General features: G+C 44.7%; 1 protein-coding gene and 1 long non-coding RNA gene across 2 annotated transcripts; one reads left to right on the top strand and one right to left on the bottom strand.

Moving 5' to 3' along the window:
• Positions 1 to 279: 279 nt before the first annotated feature.
• Positions 280 to 1,091, top strand: LOC116410246. The gene is made up of 3 exons (XR_004222200.1): positions 280 to 347; positions 435 to 513; positions 1,055 to 1,091. It is a non-coding gene; the product is annotated as an uncharacterized LOC116410246 (long non-coding RNA).
• Positions 1,092 to 4,332: 3,241 nt separating this feature from the next.
• LOC108644858 (embryonic protein UVS.2) lies at positions 4,333 to 17,293 on the bottom strand. The gene is made up of 13 exons (XM_031900444.1): positions 16,565 to 17,293; positions 15,634 to 15,661; positions 14,264 to 14,323; positions 13,843 to 13,974; positions 11,838 to 11,955; positions 8,312 to 8,490; positions 7,487 to 7,568; positions 7,140 to 7,267; positions 6,928 to 7,043; positions 6,239 to 6,464; positions 5,315 to 5,433; positions 4,697 to 4,919; positions 4,333 to 4,594 (listed from the first exon to the last, which is right to left on the bottom strand). Exons 1-13 carry the CDS (start codon positions 16,628 to 16,630, stop codon positions 4,581 to 4,583), a joined length of 1,491 nt encoding a protein of 496 aa, XP_031756304.1. The 5' UTR covers positions 16,631 to 17,293; the 3' UTR covers positions 4,333 to 4,580.
• Positions 17,294 to 23,037: the final 5,744 nt, after the last annotated feature.

Genomic DNA, 23,037 nt, shown 5'->3' with positions numbered 1-23,037 from the left:
TAGTTTTATAGGTTGGTTAGACTGCAACACGCAGACTGTCCGTCTAAAGATTGTAACTGACTTTATTTTTAATCCCCCTTTTCCTGTCTTTTCACAGCCCAACATCATCGGAGGAATCCAGTGACAGTGACAACATTCCTGTCACTGTGAGGTAAGCAGAAAATAATCAATGAACGGATGAAATGCAATGAAAGAAATGTTAAAGAATTTGTTTATCATATTCTGTACTGATCGGAGTTGATCTCATAAATAATGTTTTCTTTATCTAAACCAGGAGAACGAAGGGACATAGCCCCCATTCGAGCCTATTTGATTCTGGGGAGTCATCAGGGGAGAGCAGTGACAGTGTAAGCAGAAAAAGAAAACTGTTACAAACTTTGTATTCATTTGCCCTGTGAAATATTCATTTTTCATCTTCTCTCTTTTTATACCAGGATGAACAACTGAGCGAGGAGGGAGCCCCCTCCGAGCTAATCTGGATGAGCTCTCTGAGCTCACTGTTCTTTGTGTGAGGTAGGGGATAATATACCTACTGTACCCATTATATATATTACTGGCTCATTTGTTGGGGAATTGGTTAGTTCTTCTACAATTTAATAAACTCACATATCAATGCTCTTCTTATTATTAATAAGGGAAAACTCTTTCAGATAAAAAAACTTGCAATACCTCGAATTTACTAATTGTAAAAAATATGGCACGACTTTGCCCAGAGGCAACTCCATTTACTTCTAGTATAAACTCACTCGATGTTAGATGGTGAAGTTTTACATTGGAGTTTTCAGGTTTTTTGCACTTAATAACAGACATTTGAGTTTTCGAAGCATAATTCCAATTTGAGGTTCTTTGACGTGCAAAATATCTTAAATTGTGAAAAAAAAGAAATCAAACTCCAACTATTTACAAATTCCCCCATATATTGAGAACCCGACTAAAATGTTACCTAAGATAATGGTACCCCAACAATGAATTATTCCTTGTCCTTTATATATTTATTTCAACATTTTACCTAATACACTGAATTCATATGATAAATCCTTTTTCTCTTCCTCAGGTGGCGCAAAAACATCTGCCGAGCTGTAACACCTGCTCTATATAGTAGAATTAGGTCTGAAGCAACTGGACTTTTCCCAGTTCATCTTGGAAACATTTCCCCAACTCATCCGAGCGGCTTCTTCAGTTCAGATGGCAGGTAGGGAATTCCCCGGCACTTGAACCCTTGAGGGTAGTACACTCACAGACATCCAATCACAATGGTTCCACTGAACTTGTTCAGTTAGGGGTTGGCTGAAACTGACAGGGGTAAGAAGGTGAGATCCAGTCACAGTGGTACCATGATTCTTATTGATGAGGGTGTTAATCCTTCAAAGTACATGACTGGAAGTGTGAACTGCTGTGAAACTGCTGCATACCGCCCTGATGACTGATCCGCAAGCCAGAGGGAAAGAAAGAGGCAGCAGGAATCAACATCAGTGAAACTTGTAGAAATCAGTAAGAAGGTCCGAGCGGGACATAAAAAGAGACAGAGAGACAAATGGCTAACTAGCAAGTAACCTCTACCTTGGCTGCAGGGGAGAGAGAGGCATTGCAGGACATTCAAGTAACTGCCCGGGACAGCTGGCTGTGCTATAGAAAGCGGCACTGTAAAGCGCCATTGTATGTTGATGATAAGCAGAGTGAGGAAACGGCTGAAAAAAGACACCGCCCTCAACAGCAGAACAAAGCTGAATCCAGAACAAGTTTGTTCCTTACTGGGCCTGTGTCTCAATACCACCTACTTCAAGCACAATGGAGTTTTCTATGGACAAAAACATGGTGGTGTTATGGGTTTGCCTGTGTCTCCAGTTCTACTGAACTGGTTCATGGAAAAAGTGGAAAAGAAAGCCCTGGGCACCTTCAAGGGAACTGAAAGAGCAGTACTTGCTTTTTGATTCCCACCGCCCTTTGGAACATACAACTTGGCGTCATTAGGACTTGACACTATTGGGCTGATACAGCAGAACAAAGCTGAATCCAGAACAAGTTTGTTCCTTACTGGGCCTGTGTCTCAATACCACCTACTTCAAGCACAATGGAGTTTTCTATGGACAAAAACATGGTGGTGTTATGGGTTTTCCTGTGTCTCCAGTTCTACTGAACTGTTACATGGAAGAAGTGGAAAAGAAAGCCCTGGGCACCTTCAAGGGAACTGAAAGAGCAGTACTTGCTGTTTGGTTCCCACCGCCCTTTGGAACATAAACTTGGCGTTATTTGGACTTTATACCATTGGGCCGAAACTGTGGCACCCAATGCAGAGGCTGAAGAGAAGGAATACAAACCTCTAAAAGGAGCTCTGAGAACTTGTGGGTCCCCAGACTGGGCCTTTATGGAAACTGAATCAAAGACAAGTAGTGATGAGCAATGTTGTTCGGCAGACATGGATTTGCAGTGAATTTGTGCATTTCGCAATTACCAAATTGTTTTGCCACGGAAAAATTGGTCGCCTGGTAAAAAAAGTTGTGGTCGTGTCAAATTGGGCGCAGTCCCAGCGATTTCACAACAGTTCACACTTCCAGGCATGTACTTCGAAGGATTAACACCCGCATCAATGGGAATCATGGTACCACTGTGACTGGATGTCACCTTCTTACCCCTGTCAGTTTCAGCCAACCCCTAACTGGATACGTTTAATGGAATCATTGGGATTGGATGTCTGTGACTGTTCTACCCTCAAGGGTTTAAGTGCCGGGGAATTCCCTACCTGCCATCTGAACTGAAGAAGCCGCTCGGATGAGTTGGGGAAACGTTTCCAAGATAGACTCCGAAAAATACAGTTGTTTTACACTTAATTCTGCTACAAGGCAGCCATCGGGGGTGGGGTAGGGGCACAGGGGCCCATTTGTCATCCTCGGGCCCCACAATAACATCTTAATAACATCTGGTCCCCGATGGCTAGCCTCCTCTGCAGCAAAGGAAAGAAATATGGAATTCAGAAAACACTTGCAAGCGTTGGTAAGTGCATCTGATGCTAAATCAAATAGAAGTCGCCCTTCAAACAGAAGGCTGACAACAATATTAAATCTTTTCTCTTTTTGTAAAGAGACAGATTTATACAATAAACGTTCCATTGTTGTGTGACATTGAGCGGCTCTGTTTGCTTATTAGAGAGACAGGGAAAGGTTGGGGGAACAGGGAGGGGGGACTGGAGTTTTGCTTTGCTGAGACACCTGAGAAACTATGGGGGGGCATTTACTAACCGGCTTTTTGGGGTCAGACGCAAAAATGTCTCAAACCCATTAAAAGTTGTGGGGAAAAAGTTGCAACTTTGTTTTCAACGTTTTTCCGATTTGACTATGTAATTTCACTGCAGGATTCTGCTGGAGAAGCTCTATAAGAACTTTTACTTAATGTAACATTATGCACTCTAATAACCAAAAAAAACTATTTTATATTTGGTGTTAGTGTCCCTTGATCCAAAAAAAAGACCTTGGGTCTCACATTTTACTAACCATTTTCAGTTGTGTAGCAGCCCCCTATTGTTTAAATGGCCAAAATATGTTTGTGTGTTTTAATTGGGCACAAATCTAAGCACATAATCAGTTTAGTGGCAAAACGAGGTTTATTCACACAATTAAATAAAAACAATGTATATTATATAAAAAGAATGTGTACTGCTTTGTACTTATATTTATAACACATTTACTTACTGGCACAGATCCTATCTGATCCCCCCATTGTAAGCAGCAGTCCTGCCCTGCTTTATGGCTGAGATTCTAGCTATCTGTATAACAGAGCATTCTGTCACAGTGGCACAGATCCTATCTGATCCAGCAATGGCTGAGATTCTAGCCTATTGATCCCGTAAGCAGCAGTCCTGCCCTGCTTTATGGCTGAGATTCTAGCTATCTGTATAACAGAGCATTCTGTCACAGTGGCACAGATCCTATCTGATCCCCATTGTAAGCAGCAGTCCTGCCCTGCTTTATGGCTGAGATTCTAGCTATCTGTATAACAGAGCATTCTGTCACAGTGGCACAGATCCTATCTGATCCCCCCATTGTAAGCAGCAGTCCTGCCCTGCTTTATGGCTGAGGTATTATTCCTATCTGATCCCATTGTAAGCAGCAGTCATGGCTGAGATTCTAGCTACAGAGCATTCTGTCACAGTTGGCCCTCTTGCTAAGGGTATGGCTATTCTAGGCAGAGCAATTCCTATCTGAGTAAGCAGCAGTCCTGCCCTGCTTTATGGCTGAGATTCTAGCTATCTGTATAACAGAGCATTCTGTCACAGTGGCACAGATCCTATCTGATCCCCATTATAAGCAGCAGTCCTGCCCTGCTTTATGGCTGAGATTCTAGCTATCTGTATAACAGAGCATTCTGTCACAGTGGCACAGATCTGATCCCCATTGTAAGCAGCAGTCCTGCCCTTATATTTCTAAAGAGAAATAAGACATTCTGAACACATATTTCAAAATTGCTATGTTCTACTCGACCATCTAAGGACATAAATGCTTGCTAAGATATCCAAGATGTTTAGGATTCAATATGAATGACATCTGAATCACCAGGGGAATTGGATCCATATTCTAAGTTGCATTTCAGGATATAGGCACTGCAAATAGAAAATACATGATTGGGTGATGATCAGTAAAGTGGCAGAATGTTACATGGAGTTGGCCAGAGACTTATCATAACGTTGCTACTCAATACCCACCAAAACTGTATGTCAGCACAAAGCCAGGCGCTTGCTCTGTTTGATCACTGATGAACCTGAGGAACATGTTCTGACCAGTGGAGGTGGCCGAAAGGGTGAACAGGGGTCCACAGAATGTTTTCAGGAGGGGTGCGTTAGTGGAAGTCCCATCATACACAGACAGGTAATCATTGCTACATGTGTGGCTATTTTGTGTATAGAAACTGATCTTGCTCAGTGAGACCTAGAAGACAGAAGGAACAGTAGAAGTCTGAGCAGAGGCTGGTGCTTTTACATTCTGTAAACAGGTAGAGACCTGAAGGGATTTGTCCCTGGAGCAGTGCAACTTACACTATTGGTTTTTTTTTAGATTTCATGATATAAGCACTATTAAAAAATATGAATGTGTTTCAAGGGCGCCCCCTGCTGTTCCAGCCTCCATGAAGGCCAGGCAGAATGGCTAAAGCTTAATTCACTGAAACAGGATCCATCTTCTTATGTTTCCCTGCTCAGTTATACACTCCTGTAACCACAAAGCTGGGCCCTACTGGGATCTTGCCCTCCCTCTCCTGGCAGGATCATTGCATGTCTATCAAATCAGAGAATTAATTTATATATTGGATGAGAGTATCTCCTTACCTTATGGGAAGCCGGAGCAGTGATGATATAGGAACAGTTGCTATTAGGGGGGTAATTCTTGGGGTATCCAGGAGAAGTGATGTTCCTTGATGGGGTGTAATAAGTGCCTCCACATTTCACTGGTAGAAACAGAAAGAAAGCGCATTAACAGGATCCCTCATTTATCAGCTTCTCATCTAATATATATGGATTAGGGGACTCGAAGACGATTGACCAATAACAGAAATTCTAGCAAGTCAGTCGGACCCAGAAACCCATTTCCAGAACAGAGTTTCAGGCAATGGGCTTCTAACAGAGTTTCACATTGCAGCCAATAGAAAGGGGTCCTACGAAGCAATGAGAGAAGGCTTTTGTCGTTGGCTTTACTGGTGCCCCATATTTGATGCTTTAGGTGCCATTACTTTATTACGTGCTCCCTACTGAGCCAGTTTCCTTGTGTAACATACAATGAAATAACAACTATACTGTACCTTATTTCCCTTTTGTGTGTATCTACTCCCTAGATTCTATGAAGGTCTTCCTGCAGTTTCAGTCTTTCTTGCAATCCATTAGCCATTATTCACCTCCTATCACCTGCTTGTAGAGTTATAACACTCTAACAGAAAGCTGAAAAGTGATGCCTGGGGGGTGGCCGCGGATGTGGCACCACTTTGGTCAACTTAGGGTGGCAAATGGGCCTAAACCTCTCTGATTGTGGTTCTATGGCCCAAGAGTCGTGCAATATTGGGTTTGAGAACATGAATGGAATGCTACATTTATAGTATTATCAGGAACGAGTATGTTCATTGGTTGTACAGAGTAATACTATTGGCAGCATAGTTCAGTGGGGTGTAGTGGCCCTTTAAGAACCACCAGAGTATATATTTCCCCCCAGTATGATATGTATCTAATACAACGGCGGCACTGTAGCCAACCCATACTCACCTGTACTGTACGAGGCACTGAAACCAGTCGCTTTAAGGTTTTTACTACCGACAAACTCCACTAACATCATACTTGATGAGGCGATCAGTGCAGGAACGCGTTTAGACCCACAGGTTCTGTCCAGTAGAAGCGGGGAAGTTCTGGTGCGCCCATCATAAACTCTAATGTAGTCAGAGGCACAGTTTGGGGCAGATTGGAGATTAAAGGCAGCGAACGTCAGGGTTACCTGCAGGGGCAACGTTAATGTCAGCGTGTGTTAAAGGGAAACTATACCTTCCTGTATTTAATAATAGACTTACATATTTAATCCATTTTATATACTATGAAGTAAGCAATACTGATGGATGTTTTTGCCTTCCAATTTTGCCTTTTTCAAATGGGAGTCACGGACCCTGGCTAAGAAAAAGCTGTGGCCCTTTGAGGCTGTAGTTTGGTCATTTGTCTCTTGTTATTGTTCCTGTCTAATTCCTCTCCCATTCATTTTCCATTCTCTCATTCAAACCCCTGTGTGCTTGCTAGGGTAGGTTTGATCCTAACCTGATGTTCTTGGGGTGTCACTTTGTTTTGCCTCAATATAAGGAGCCCCTCACATATAGTATGCCTAGAATAAACAGTGATTTAGATTAAGCAACCCTGAACCAAGATAGAAATAGAAGAAAATGAAGTATATGAAGTAATAGATTGATCACCAAATCGGACGGTGCCTGGATGACCCACACACACTTGGCATTATTTGGGTAAGGAGATGGATAATTGGCTGAGGTGACAGTTCCCTTGGCATCAGTAAGGAGAGAACTACAGACATCTGAAAGGGAAAATATGTATTAGGAATCATTAGAATGGTCCATAAAATACAGAGATGGGTGTAAGCCATTTACTGAGCACTTGGCTCGGTGCTTACCACACTCATAGAGCCGGTTTATCTTTATAATATCCAAGCTGGTCATTGTGCTTCCCGCTCCAATTATTATATTGGGGTTAAGCTTGGCCACTATAGTGTTTTTTCCAGTTGTGTTGCTGAAAGCCCACCTACAATAAAGGCAAGAAGTAAGTCATATAGCCACAAGGCAGCAGGAGAGGTTGTATTATCTCCACAATATATATATATTCATGTGTGGATGCATTTTCCCCACCCCAAGCTTTTGTATAGTTATTATTAGATTTGAGGCATCATCTCAAACTTTCATTATTATCTCCCGTAACCCTTCTATACTCATATACTGTATATGTATATAATGATATACTCACGCTGGGTAATGCATGATAGAGCGGTAGTCATATATTGTGTTGAGGTTGTTGGTATTCATTATCTCAAAGTTGACGATGTCACCTATCATAAACAGCAGGTCAGAAGGGCTGGGGCGTCTTTGCACCTTTTATATAAAATCAGCAACTTCCATCAAGGGGTTGGTGAGCAACATGTTGCCCTGAGCCACTGGTTGATCATCACTGTTATAGAGCATAAGGGCCCTTTAGTTTCTGGTGGAGATGGTGGGGAAAAAACCCGGTGGGCCCCGGTGGCCCAGATCCGACCCTTGCCGGCGCTCCCCTGGCCGACTGTTCCTCCCCTGACGCATTAAACGCTCATGGGAAGGACGTCGGGTGCGGGACCCTGCAGGGGGCTAAGGGAGGCTCAGCGGGGGCCCCTGTGGGGGGAGTTAGGGGGTGCGGGTGACTCAGCCAGCGGGGGCCCAGTGGGCCCTGCACCCCCCAGTCCAACCCTGGGCATTTATGCACCTTTTATATGAATTCAACAACCTCCATCAATGAAACAATACAAAGCACTCTCACCCTTCTGAAAAAAGATCCATAATACAGATGCAGGAGCATAAATACAATATATTGTCTCATAGTCTATATAGAAACAGGTACATGTTCATTATACAGGTTCAGCATAGGAATTCCCATATACTAATCATTACACTGCAGGAACAGCCCCCTGTGCCTATACAAAGACATACTATGAAACCAGGGCACCTTATGTATCCCCTGTACTAAGTACATCTCAGCTGGAACATTATAGAGCATGGGGGCCCTTTAGTTTCTGGTGGAGATGTTACTAACCCCACATACCTGGTGAGATGTACTGATACATTATATTAACATAGTTATCCCGGTCGCTCCTGGAGTGCTCATGTACAAAGCCCAGGGCATGGTTGAGTTCGTGCATGGTTGTCCCCTCGGAAGTACAGTAACCTTTCTCTACGGACACCACTTGGGCACCTCCTTGACGCCCCATGTAGGACCAACAGCTGGAATAAAACATAGGAAAGTTATTGACAAACTGGGTTAATAAACAGATCTTCAAACCACTTTTCACACCGATATATACAGTAGTTGCTGCAGTTGCCATTTGGCTGTACTTATTTTTGAAGTGTGAATCTTATATTGATCTGTATGGATGCAGGTTGGACTATCACTGTAAATATCTAAATACTTTGGCCTATTGCTGTAAGCATTCTAACGCAGGTTGGTCAACAACTGGGCGCATTCTAATGTCTGGTTAGCTATAGGCTGAAGCTACCACATGATCCTATTGGTTAGAGAATGGTCTATCACAGTTAGTATTCTAATGCTCCAGTTGGTTCCAGGTTGATCTAGCACTGTAAACATTCTAATGCTCTGATTGACGACAGATTGATCTAGCACTGTGATAATTTAATGCTCTGATTGGCTACAGGTTAGTCTACAACTCTAAAGGTGGCCATACACGGGCCGATTGTAGCTGCTGATATCAGTCCCTTGGACAGATTCAGCAGCTTATTGGCCCCTGTAGGGGAAACAATTACTGGCCTGCCCGACCGATATCTGGCCTGAAATCGTCCAGATATCGATGGGGCAGGTTAAAAAATTCAGTCAGATCAGGGAGCTGATGCGGTCCCCAAACCGATTGCGCCTATTTCAGTCATTATAATTCGATCGTTTGGCCCCAGGGCAGCCTACTATAGGGGCCCCACACACAGTGCCCCCAATTGCCCCCATAGACAATGCCCCATAGTAAGTGCCCCCAATAGCCCCCATAGATTGATTGAACTATCCGGGACAGCGGGATGCGCTATAAAAACCGGCGGGACAGTGTTGGGGGTATGTTATAATATATAAAAATGTTTTTTTGGAGCAGCTGGGATGGTGCCCCCCTGGGAGTTGGTGCCCTATGCAGACTGAGTACTCTGCTTATAGGGAGCGGCGGCCCTGCCCCAGGGCCATACAACGGAATTAGCCTAAGTTCTCCCAATAACGCCCACCCGTAGGTGGGGATATCGGGAGAAGATCCCCTCGCTTGGCGACTTCGCCAGGTGAGCGGATCTTTACGTGTAGGGCCACCTTAAGCATTCTTACACTCCAATTGGCTGCAGGTTGGTTTACAACTAGGTGTATTCTAATGTTCTAGCTAACTACAGGCTGATGATCTATCACTGTAACTATTCTAATGCTCCTACTGGCTACAGGTTGATCTACCCCTGTAAGCATTCTAATACCCTAATTAGCCACAGTTACTATTTGGCTGTGCTAATTTTTGAAGTCTAAATGCTGTATTGATCCATATGGAAGCAAGTTGGTCTATCACTGTGATTATATCATTACTTTGGCTACACATTGATCCACCATTGTAAGTATATAATGCTTCAATTGGTTACAGGTCGTCAGTATTCTAATGCTCAATCACTGAGTCAGTATTCTAATGCTCTAATTGGTTACAGGTTGGTCTATCACTGTCAGTATTCTAATGCTTAATTGGTTACAGTTGGTCTATCACTGTCAGTATTCTAATGCTCTAATTGGTTACAGGTTGGTCTATCACTGTCAGTATTCTAATGCTAATTGGTTACAGGTTGGTCTATCACTGTCAGTATTGCTGCTAATTGGTTACAGGTTGGTCTATCACTGTCAGTATTCTAATGCTCTAATTGGTTACAGGTTGGTCTATCACTGTCAGTATTCTAATGCTCAGGTTGGTCTATCACTGTCAGTATTCTAATGTTACAGGTTGGTCTATCACTGTCAGTATTCTAAATTGGTTACAGGTTGGTCTATCACTGTCAGTATTCTAATGCTCTAATTGGTTACAGGTTGGTCTATCACTGTCAGTATTCTAATGCTTCAATTGGTTACAGGTTGGTCTATCACTGTCAGTATGCCTAATTGGTTACAGGTTGGTCTATCACTGTCAGTATTCTAATGCCTAATTGGTTACAGGTTGGTCTATCACTGTCAGTATTCTAATGCCTAATTGGTTACAGGTTGGTCTATCACTGTCAGTATTCTAATGCCCTAATTGGTTACAGGTTGGTCTACACACTATCACTGTCAGTATTCTAATGCTTAATTGGTTACAGGTTGGTCTATCACTGTCAGTATTCTAATGCTAATTGGTTACAGGTTGGTCTATCACTGTCAGTATTCTAATGCCCTAATTGGTTACAGGTTGGTCTATCACTGTCAGTATTCTAATGCCCTAATTGGTTACAGGTTGGTCTATCACTGTCAGTATTCTAATTGGTTACAGGTTGGTCTATCACTGTCAGTATTCTAATGCAATTGGTTACAGGTTGGTCTATCACTGTCAGTATTCTAATGCAATTGGTTACAGGTTGGTCTATCACTGTCAGTATTCTAATGCCAGGTTGGTCTATCACTGTCAAATTGGTTACAGGTTGGTCTATCACTGTCAGTATTCTAATGTTACAGGTTGGTCTATCACTGTCAGTATTCTAATGCTTCGGGTACCAGGTTGGTCTATCACTGTCAGTATTCTAATGCTTCAATTGGTTACAGGTTGGTCTATCACTGTCAGTATTCTAATGCTCTAATTGGTTACAGGTTGGTCTATCACTGTTAGTATTATAATGCTTCAATTGGATACAGGTTGGTCAACCACTGTGAGCATTTAATGCTTTGATTGGCTACCAGTTGGTCATAAGATTAAAATCATTTCTATAGTGTAAGTGAAGTTTATTTTGCCTGACAAACACAATAGAAAACAATTTGGAATTATTTCTTAGGGTGAAAGGGACCCTTTACCCGCCAGGCAATGGAACTCTTTATAGGCCCACCAGCCCCTTGTCTGATGTCACAAAGGGGCGGAGGCATGCACCTATAAATAGAGACTTCTGTTTTCTTGTGATATTTTTCATAATTTCCCCCCCAAAATATATAAAATACTATGTGGTTGGTAGGGTAATTGGGAAAAGCCATAAAAAGTACAATTTCCCCAAGAGTTATATCTACTAATTATATCTATTGTGGCTCTTCCAGGACACACCCGATGTAAGTTTCCGTAAAGGTGGCCATACACGGGCCGATTCTAGCTGCTGAAATGGGTCCCTTAGACCGATTCACCAGCTTATCGGCCCATGTAGGGGCACAAACGACAGGCCTTCCTGACCGATATCTGACCTCGGGCAGGTTAAAAAATCTAGTCGGATCGGGGACCGCATCGGCTTGTTGGACCGACTTTGCCTCTACCCGTCGTTACAATTCGATCGTTTGGTCCCAGGGCCAAACGACCGAATTAGCCTGGATTCTCCCAATATCGCCCACCCGTAGGTGGGGGATATCGGGAGAAGATCTGTTCACTTGTTGGCGCTCGTAAACGTACCCATCGCCAGATGTTATATTGACATAATCATCTTCATCAGTGTAAGGGACAAACTGCACGCAGGTCAGGGTGGCGTACACTTCCATGGCCGACGTCATTGTGTTAACTTCACTGTTACCTGTGAGAAGCAAGAGGAAAAAAAAACGTGAATTTCTGTTTATTGCACATAAGGGTGTCTGTGCATTCCATTTTAAAGGGGAAGTAAGGCATCATTAAAATAAAAACAGAGGGCTTACAGATTCTCTAAAACGAAAGATTTTTTCATTTATCGTCGGACCAAGCTTATCCTGAAACAATCATTTAAAAGTACGATTTGTCCATCAACGAAAACGACCATTTCAAGCTATATCGTCTAGTTGAAGCTGGAAACTACCTGCTTTGTCCTGCAAACAACTAGACAATGGGCAAATGTAATTGTTAATGAGATAAAAATCTTAACCTGTATGGCCATCTTGATTCTTTTGCACAACATAGTTTTCCCTATCAGCCATCTTGGTGGTATCTAACATAGGGAGATTGATAAGCAATCAAACTAAAGCAGAGATACAGTGGCAATGAGGGTATAAAACCAAGAAGAGACAGTCAAGTCATTGGCATTTATTGGGCCACCAAAAAATGTTTTATTGTGCAGTGTTGCTTTAAGACTCAAACTCCCATCATCCTTTGCTACTTGTTGAGCATTGGGTGTCCCACTATCTCTTGTATGTCCTCTTTAAAGTAAATATGCAGAAGTGCCTACCATATTCCACACCATTCTGCAGAGCCCAGTGTGGTCACCTGACCTACTAGGGCCTAGTGGGTCTACTCGGGCTCCCCAGAAAACTTGACACCCTGGACCTACTATCACAGCCAACAGTTATATAGGTAGTATAGGCCCACAGTTAAAATAAGCAATGGCTGATGGGAATTCTCCTAGGCTGCAGCCCAGTAGGTCTTGGGTACAAGGGGTGAAGGTAGGCCAGTCCAACCCTCCACCTGAGGCACCCTTAAGGTCCCCATACACAGGCCGATTCTAGCTGCCGATATAGGTCCCTTAGACCGATTCGGCAGCTAATTGGCCCATGTATGGGCACTACCGACGGGTCTGCCCGACCGATATCTGGCCTGAAATCGGGCAGGTATCGATCGGGCAGGTTAAAAAATCTAGTCAGATTGGGGACCGCATCAGCTCGTTGATGCGGTCCCCGGACCGACTTTGCCTATACACGCCGTAATAATTAGATCCCCGGACCGACTTTGCCTATACATGCCGTAATAATTAGATCCCCGGACCGACTTTGCCTATACACGCCGTAATAATTAAATCGTTTGGCCTGGATTCTCCCAATATTACCCACCCATAGGTGGGGGATATCGGGAGAAGATCCGCTCACTTGGTGACATCGCCAAGCGAGCGGATCTTAAGGTGTATGGGCACCTTTACACAGGAGACTTCAGATTGGAAAGGTCGCCTACACAGTGAATTGACCCCATTGGCTCCCTGTAAGAGCTGGCAATAAAAACAGACCTTTCAGCATGACCATCATCAGAAATCATGGAGCCCTATGCAATTTACCTAACAGGGCCCACCCCCCACCATGCCCCTCATGCCCAGAAATTGCCCATTATCTACTTAAACCCTGTGGATCTTTACTTCTCTGGGGTCCTCTTTGGCATGATGTAGATTGACCTAGCTATTTGATTTTTCAAATGAACATACTAAGAGCAGGACTGCCATTGGTACCACTGTGACTGGATCTCACCTTCTTACACCTGTCAGTTTCAGCCAACCCCTAACTGAATACGATCAATGGAAGCATTGTGATTGGATGTCTGTAACTGTTCTACCCTCATGGGTTTAAATGCCGGGGAATTCCCTTCCAGTCATTTGAACTGAAGAAGCCGCTCGGATGAGTTGGGGAAACGTTTTCAAGAAAAACTCTTTTAGAATGAATTCTACTAGATACTGTATATCATGACCTGGATGAATGAGAATCTTCATAGAAATGTTGTTGGAAGAACTTACTGTATTTACTATCCAGTGTGTACGGCACATACACTGTCTCATTTGTTTTCTGCCATAAGCATTCTGTGGAGGTGATGGCACTACGTGAGACCCCAACAGCAATGTCTTCTTGAACCCGTGGGACTCCATTTCCTGATTCAAAAATAAACATAAAATGATGGCACTTGCCTTTCTTTGGAAGGACAACAGTCCTGTTCTGCTTTATGGCTATTTTTTACAATAAAGCACTGAGTCATAGATTTACATCTGAAAGACTTGGTCACTCCTAGGGTTGCTACTGGTTACCATCAGGGTTGCAACCCCAAGGATATTTTTACATGGGGCATTTGTTGACGATGTAAAATCACCTTTTGATCAGGAGACATTACCTTTCCATTGAAGGACATGGGAATCTCTGTGTGTACTCATTGCCCCAGTTTACCTTGGTTGGCTTTTAAGATCCTGCTGAAGACATCGCCCTGGCCGAAGGGATCACTTTTTCCTAGGGTGGGGGAAAAACAAATTTTGCTTTAATCTGAACATGATTGTGAGTCCATGAAAGCTCTATAGTGATATGGACATATTAAGTCATATATATTCAGGGCCGCCATCAGAAATCACAGGGCCCCTCACAACAAAATTTTCTGGGCCCCCTCCTCCCACACCCCCAATAGCCCCTCCCCAGTGACCCCTCCCATCAATACAAAGGACATACAGACATTGGTAGCCAGGGCCCCCTAAAACTTTGGTAGCCAGGGCCCCCTTAAAACATTGGTGGCCAGGGGTTACATTTTGCATTGGTGCCAGGGCAGGGACCCCTTAAAACATTGCTAGCCAGCCCAGGGCCCCCTAAAACATTGGTGGTCCTCCCCAAATTACTCATACTATGGCCCGCTCCTTGCTGCTTCCTTCCGCATCCTTCAGCTCCCTACCCCTCCTCTGGCTCCCCCCCAGCATCCTCCTGTTTCTTCCCGGGCCACCCAAGAATCCTCCGGCTCTCCCCCAGCATCCTCCTGCTTCCCCCAGGATCCTGCTGCTTCCCCCAGGGCCCCCCAGCATCCTCCTGCTTCCCCCAGGGCCCCCCACAAGCATCCTCCAGATCCCCTTCCCTCCCCCAGTGGACTCCTGCTTCGTCTGGCTCCGCCTGCTTCCTCCGGCTCCGGTGGTGTCCTCCACTATGTCCCGCGGCTCCCCGCTACTTCTGTGCTTTTATAAGGTTGCGTCCTGTGCGCGTGATGTCAGTAAGCACGGGCGCAACCTTTTAAACGCGCTGATGTAGCGGGGAGCCGCGGGACATAGTGGAGGACACAACTAATGACAGGGCCTGGAGTTGATTAAAGGGGGCCCGAGCTAAGGAAACATGGCCGGGCCCCCTTTAAAGTTAAAAACGCCCGGGCCCGGGACGATTATCCCCCTGTGCCTCCCTGATGGCGGCCCTGTATATATATATATAGTATACATTGCATTGAAACAAATGGCTGGCATCATCTATTGGTGGCTGGCAGCACGAGTGCTCTACTGCCATCAGCCTATGTTGTATATCAATCCAAGCTGTCACCCTTTCCATTCCATTTCCCCGGCACTGTATTCCACTTCCATGCTGCACCCTATTCCCAGAACAGAGCTATAAAAGGCAACTTGTAAATAAATTTGTAAATAAATCTACAGCAAACCTGAACTCTGTAATTACCAGCTAAGCAAGTGATCTGGCATTCATCCTTACATTATTATTGTATACTGCAATAAGCAAGGGGCCACTTTTTAAGTTTCTGACTTATAGCAGTACATGAAATAATTAAGCAAAGCACTTACCAGTACTATTATTGGGTGACAAGGTGGCCTGAAATTAGACAAACAGCTTTAAGCATTCTGAGAATCCTCAGTAAGCAAAGCATGGGTATGGGGCAAAGGTAAGGGGCAAAGGTAAGAAGCAAAGCATGGGTATGGGGCAAAGGGAATGGTAAGAAGCAAAGCATGGGTATGGGGCAAAGGGAATGGTAAGAAGCAAAGCATGGGTATGGGGCAAAGGGAATGGAATGAAGCAAAGCATGGGTATGGGCAAAGCAAAGCATGGGTATGGGGCAAAGGGAAGAAGCAAAGCATGGGTATGGGGCAAAGGGAATAAGAAGCAAAGCATGGGTATGGGCAAAGGGAATAAGAAGCAAAGCATGGGTATGGGGCAAAGGAAATGGTAAGAAGCAAAGCATGGGTATGGGGCAAAGGAATGCAAAGCATGGGTATGGGGCAAAGGGAATGGTAAGAAGCAAAGCATGGGTATGGGGCAAAGGGAATAGAATGAAGAAAAGCATGGGTATGGCAAAGCATGGCAAAGGAATGGTAAGAAGCAAAGCATGGGTATGGGGCAAAGGGAATGGTAAGAAGCAAAGCATGGGTATGGGGCAAAGGGAATGGGAAGAAGCAAAGCATGGGTATGGGGCAAAGGGAATGGTAAGAAGCAAAGCATGGGTATGGGGCAAAGGGAATGGAATGAAGCAAAGCATGGGTATGGGGCAAAGGGAACGGTAAGAAGCAAAGCATGGGTATGGGGCAAAGGGAATGGTAAGAAGCAAAGCATGGGTATGGGGCAAAGGGAATGGGAAGAAGCAAAGCATGGGTATGGGGCAAAGGGAACGGTAAGAAGCAAAGCATGGGTATGGGGCAAAGGGAATGGTAAGAAGCAAAGCGTGGGTATGGGGCAAAGGGAATAGCCAGAAGTGTTGGCAAAAGAGTCCATTTTACTTACCTGATACTTACTCAATGCTTGGCCAAAAAGACAGGAGATAAGGATGGCACAAATGGAGCAGACCATATTGTATTGTGCAAGCTGAGGAATTCTCCTGAACTCTCATACTGTAATTCCCAAGCCCTTATATTTAGAGCCCAGTAGCAGTGGATTGGGAGGGAAGGCAGCCGATTGGCCTCCAAGTTATACCATGTAAAAGTGCCCTCTTGTCTACAATCATAACAAATATTAATAATGGCAGCCCCCTTGGCTGAGCTGCTCTCCCTTCTCTTTGGTCGGAAACTCCTCGTCCTTGGTTATATAATATAATTTTTGTAGTTGGAGAATGATAAGTAGGTTTATCAAGGCCACAGGCCCAAACATGTAGTGTGTTATGGCTGCTCTAATAGATGACGTATAAATGCCTGCCTTGAGCTGCCTGGCTACTATTATTCCCTCGATAAAATACCAGGCACCTTCAACCAACGGCTTGAAAAAAAATGTCTTTAAATGGAATAGCCGAGACTTGGGTTCTCTTTTATTCTGGGCCTTTACATAATGCTTTCTGTTAGTCCTTCCAACCCTATTCCAACATTCTGATCCAACAGATAAATAAGGTACAAAGGAGAGGTAAATACCATTGCTTTATTACCCAGCACTTTACTTCTCACATATATTGGTGTATAGGCACCATCCCAGTGCATTGTGCCTGAGTCCGAGCTTTCAGCCAGCGCTACACATTAGAACTGCTTTCAGCTAACCTATTGTTTCTCCTACTCCCATGTAACAGGAGGAGTCCCAAGCCGGACTTGGATTTCTTACTATTGAGTGCAATTCTGATACCTACTGGGAGCTGCTATCTTGCCCCTTCCCATTGTTCTGCTGATTGGCTGCTGGGGGTGAGGGGGTGGATATCACTCCAACTTGCAGTGCAGCAGTAAAGTGTGACTGAAGTTTATCAGAGCATACTCTATAGTTATATAACTACAGAATAGACTATGCAGACCCGCTGAGGTCACTGTGCAAAGTGCAGTAGAACTTTTAACACCCCTCCCATACCAAGCAATGGACCAGTCCCAGCACCCATGTGTATACTGGTAAATAGAACAGTGTATTTCATGGTCTAGGGCAGTTCTCTTTCCATGGGGCAGATGTGGGAGCTTGGGGACTTAGCCAGTTCATTAATTTCAAAATGTTTAATGGGCAAGAGTTCCAATTAAAAGCCACAGGGCCGCCATCAGAAATCACGGGGCTCCTTACAACAAAATTTTCAACAAAATTATACAGGGAACTCTGAGTATCACTCATGTATTATAAGGGATAATGTACCCCCTACTGTAAATGATAAGGATATTAGCAGTCACTGAGGGGTTCTGTGCCCATATAAAGGCACAAGGCTGCAGGGAGTTATACAGGGAACTCTGAGTATCACTCATGTATTATAAGGGATAATGTACCCCCTACTGTAAATGATAAGGATATTAGAAGTCACTGAGGGGTTCTGTGCCCATATAAAGGCACAAGGCTGCAGGGAGTTATACAGGGAACTCTGAGTATCACTCATGTATTATAAGGGATACTGTACCCCCTACTGTAAATGATAAGGATATTAGCAGTCACTGAGGGGTTCTGTGCCCATATAAAGGCACAAGGCTGCAGGCTGAGTTATACAGGGAACTCTGAGTATTACTCATGTATTATAAGGGATAATGTACCCCCTACTGTAAATGATAAGGATATTAGCAGTCACTGAGGGGTTCTGTGCCCATATAAAGGCACAAGGCTGCAGGCTGAGTTATACAGGGAACTCTGAGTATCACTCATGTATTATAAGGGATAATGTACCCCCTACTGTAAATGATAAGGATATTAGCAGTCACTGAGGGGTTCTGTGACTAAAGCTTGACAAGGATTAGGCTGCACATATTTTTGAGCTTCTATACCAGCCCTTTAGTAGGGAATATCTGTGCCCCTGAAGATGCCTTTGCAGCTCCCCTTCTGCCTTTCTATTAGTTTACACCACATACACTGGGCAGTTGTCATTTGAAAGTATTTACTTCCCCTTTATCCTTTCCTGTCTCTTCCACTGTGGCACTTAATCCCAGAATTCCATGACTCCCTTGGCTTGAGCCCCACATCAGCCCAACAGACAGTGACTGTGGCATCTTACAGAAGCCCTGGCCCATAACTTACTCCGTGCAAAAGTGACCCCTAAATAGCAATGATCCAGTGGTTAATTAAAAGGGGAATAAAACCAATGTACTGACCTTCTCAGGAGGCCTGAGGTCCCACCCACCGAGCTGCTCCAAAGGGAACCCCTAGATTAGCCAGACTCAGGGTGATTTCCCCGGCTACCTGGTGCCTGGAGTAGCGGTCACAGTGCCTCAAGCCTCTACTCGTTCCTCCTCTGATAAGGGGAACAGCAGAGCCTCGTCCCAAACTGTATGTGGGGTCCTATTCATCAGCGAGGTCTGGGCTTCTGTTTGCCCACCATTGCTGGTGAGAGTGCCCCCAATGTAGCTGTGACTCCCAGGCTCCTCCTCCTTGGTAAGTGGGCAACCAACAGCTGAAGAACAACACAAACAGGGCTACTGAACATGATGTATCTGCTGCTGACCCACCAGAAGAGGACAGCCCGGACCTGGAAGGGCATCAGTATGAAGAGAAGAGGCTTGAGGGAGTTGGATCTGCTGTACCTACTGACCCATAAAGCTGCCCTACCCTGAGACCCTCACCAACCTACCTTCTAGGAAAGAAACACACAGTTCTCTCTTCTGGTGGTCGTACCCCAGGGAGTAGCGCAGCTTTGGGATGTGGTTGAGGCATTGGCTGAACTTCTCCACATATTCATTCTCAGGAGCCAGAGATTCCTCGTTCTTCTCTACAACAAATATACAGACACAAAAAGGCTTATGCAATGGTTACATGCCCCCAGGCACCTCCCATAGGGGCTGCCCCCTCTATGGTTATGCCATATGAGATGCCAACCCTGGAGGCCTCAGATTAAGGGTTGGTTTGGGGATCATCTTATTATGTGATACCTGAATTTATCTTCTCTGAAATGGTTTCCACCTTTCCCTGTGGTTCCGTCTCCCCTGACTTTTCATCCTTGTTTTCCTTCGATGTTTCTTCTTTATCGCCCCCCGCCCTATCTTGGGGCAGGGCTCCTTGCTTCTGTAGGTGTAGGGAAAGCGCAGTTTGGCTTGAGGGTGAACCAGCTCAGTGCGCTTGTATATACTCATCTGTAGGGGAGAGAAGAGCAGCAAAGAGCCCGTCAGAATCTGATCCCCCATTGTAAGCAGCAGTCCTGCACTGCTTTATGGCTGAGATTCTAGCTATCTGTATAACAGAGCATTCTGTCACAGTGGCACAGATCCTATCTGATCCCCCCATTGTAAGCAGCAGTCCTGCCCTGCTTTATGGCTGAGATTCTAGCTATCTGTATAACAGAGCATTCTGTCACACAGATCCTATCTGACCCCCCCCCCCATTGTAAGCAGCAGTCCTGCCCTGCTTTATGGCTGAGATTCTAGCTATCTGTATAACAGAGCATTCTGTCACAGTGGCACAGATCCTATCTGATCCCCCCATTGTAAGCAGCAGTCCTGCCCTGCTTTATGGCTGAGATTCTAGCTATCTGTATAACAGAGCATTCTGTCACAGTGGCACAGATCCTATCTGATCCCCCATTGTAAGCAGCAGTCCTGCCCTGCTTTATGGCTGAGATTCTAGCTATCTGTATAACAGAGCATTCTGTCACAGTGGCACAGATCCTATCTGATCCCCCCCATTGTAAGCAGCAGTCCTGCCCTGCTTTATGGCTGAGATTCTAGCTATCTGTATAACAGAGCATTCTGTCACAGTGGCACAGATCCTATCTGATCCCCCATTGTAAGCAGCAGTCCTGCCCTGCTTTATGGCTGAGATTCTAGCTATCTGTATAACAGAGCATTCTGTCACAGTGGCACAGATCCTATCTGATCCCCCCATTGTAAGCAGCAGTCCTGCCCTGCTTTATGGCTGAGATTCTAGCTATCTGTATAAGAGCATTCTGTCACAGTGGCACAGATCCTATCTGATGCAGCAGTCCTGCCCTGCTTTATGGCTGAGATTCTAGCTATCTGTATAACAGAGCATTCTGTCACAGTGGCACAGATCCTATCTGATCCCCCCATTGTAAGCAGCAGTCCTGCCCTGCTTTATGGCTGAGATTCTAGCTATCTGTATAACAGAGCATTCTGTCACAGTGGCACAGATCCTATCTGATCCCCCATTGTAAGCAGCAGTCCTGCCCTGCTTTATGGCTGAGATTCTAGGGAGCAATTGGTATCCTATATAGCAAACATTAAAATACAAATATAGAGAGAAGGCAGTCAGTTATAAGTGAGTTATAAATATGTACCAGTTTTGCCCCCCCATACACAGTACCCCCATACACAGTAGCCCCCCCACACACAGGGACATTCATGGAACTATCCAGGACAGCGGGATGCGCCATAAAAATCGGGACTGTCCCGCGAAAAGCGGGACAGTTGGGGGGTATGTTCTGGGCACACAATAAGCTGTACCCCATACTGTACTCTCTATGGTAAACACTATGGCACCTCCTACCCATATGTATAAATACAAATATACAGAGAAGGAATGTTCTGGGCACACAGTAAGCTGTACCCCCATACTGTACTCTCTATGGTAAACACTATGGCACCTCCTACCCATATGTATATTCCTTTGGCTCCCAGGGACTGTAGGACGTCTGTGCTTGAGGAGAGCCTGCGCTATCTAAATAGTAAGAGAATGCCAAGAAATTTTGGGATAATGCCTGGTTGGCCCTTCAAGGGAGGCTTTTTGTGAGAGGAAATTTAAAATATCTCAATATAGTTGATAGACACTGCCCATGGGGATGTAAAAAGGAGGAATCACAAGAACACTTTTTAGTTGATTGCCCCGTGTCTCGAAATCTGAGAAAATCTCTAGCTGTTTCTTTAAACTTGAAAGTTCTTGAAAATCTTAATTTTTCTGAGTTTTCTTATGGGATTGTAGGTGAGAGGGGAGTGCAAAATGTTAAGAGGGAATCCTTGTATATAGTCATCTCTGTGTTACGGTACCACCTCTGGCAGATGCGCTGTAAAATGACTCTGGGGCAAATAAGTGACTCTATTGAACGGGTTGTTAATGTGATTTTAAGAGAGATTTTTCTTATTAAAACAAGTGAAATGAGGAAATCAAATACAAATGAAACTTTTTGGCAAAATGTAACAGTTTCTTTTTGATTTTAAAGTTTTTCGTGTTGTTTGATGTTATTGTAATATGAAGTTATTTTTGCTTTTGTAATGTTTTTATTCTTCAATAAAATCCCTACCCATATGTATAAATACAAATATACAGAGAAGAATGTTCTGGGCACACAATAAGCTGTACCCCCATACTGTACTGTCTAAGGGAAACACTATGGCACCTCCTACCCATATGTATAAATACAAATATACAGAGAAGGAATGTTCTGGGCACACAATAAGCTGTACCCCCATACTGTACTGTCTAAGGGAAACACTATGGCACCCCTACCCATATGTATAAATACAAATATACAGAGAAGGAATGTTCTGGGCACACAATAAGCTGTACCCCCATACTGTACTGTCTAAGGGAAACACTATGGCACCTCCCTCCCATATGTATAAATACAAATATACAGAGAAGGAATGTTCTGGGTACACAATAAGCTGTACCCCATACTGTACTGTCTAAGGGAAACACTATGGCACCTCCTACCCATATGTATAAATACAAATATACAGAGAGGGAATGTTCTGGGCACACAATAAGCTGTACCCCCATACTGTACTGTCTAAGGGAAACACTATGGCACCTCCCTCCCATATGTATAAATACAAATATACAGAGAAGGAATGTTCTGGGCACACAATAAGCTGTACCCCCATACTGAGAGGAGGTGTGTGAGCTCCAGACTGTGAGGAGAAAGTACCGGTACGGGCAGCATTCCATCTGTAATCGAGGTCCCCGAGCGAGCGAACACCCTGGACGACCAAGCCGAAGTTGCTGCAAAGAGTTACAGTTCTGCTGTGGAAAACGGCACTTCTGTTGCTGGGAGCTGCAGTTCAGAGGCAAGCCAGGAACCTGCTGCAAGGCACGCTGGGACCAGGAAGGAAGTGCTGCAAGGCACGCTGGGACCCAGGAAGGAAGCGCTGCAAGGCACGCTGGGACCCAGGAAGGAAGTGCTGCAAGGCATGCTGGGACCCAGGAAGGAAGTGCTGCAAGGCATGCTGGGACCCAGGAAGGAAGCGCTGCAAGGCACGCTGGGACACAGGAAGGAAGTGCTGCAAGGCATGCTGGGACCGGAAGGAAGTGCTGCAAGGCTTGCTGCAAGGCATGCTGGGACCCAGGAAGGAAGTGCTGCAAGGCATGCTGGGACCCAGGAAAGAAGTGCTGCAAGGCATGCTGGGACCCAGGAAGGAAGTGCTGCAAGGCAT

Source organism: Xenopus tropicalis, chromosome 4 (genome assembly GCF_000004195.4).
Source record: "Xenopus tropicalis strain Nigerian chromosome 4, UCB_Xtro_10.0, whole genome shotgun sequence".
NCBI lineage: Eukaryota > Metazoa > Chordata > Amphibia > Anura > Pipidae > Xenopus > Xenopus tropicalis.
This window is presented reverse-complemented; position numbering and strand designations above follow the sequence as displayed.

Coding starts and splice junctions, on each gene's coding strand:
- LOC108644858 (XM_031900444.1), bottom strand. CDS start 16,630: ATGGTCTGCTCCATTTGTGCCATCCTTATCTCCTGTCTTTTTGGCCAA. Junction 11,956..13,842: donor CACACTGGATAGTAAATACA/GTAAGTTCTTCC, acceptor TGCTTCTCACAG/GTAACAGTGAAGTTAACACA. Junction 7,569..8,311: donor GTATCAGTACATCTCACCAG/GTATGTGGGGTT, acceptor TGTTTATGATAG/GTGACATCGTCAACTTTGAG.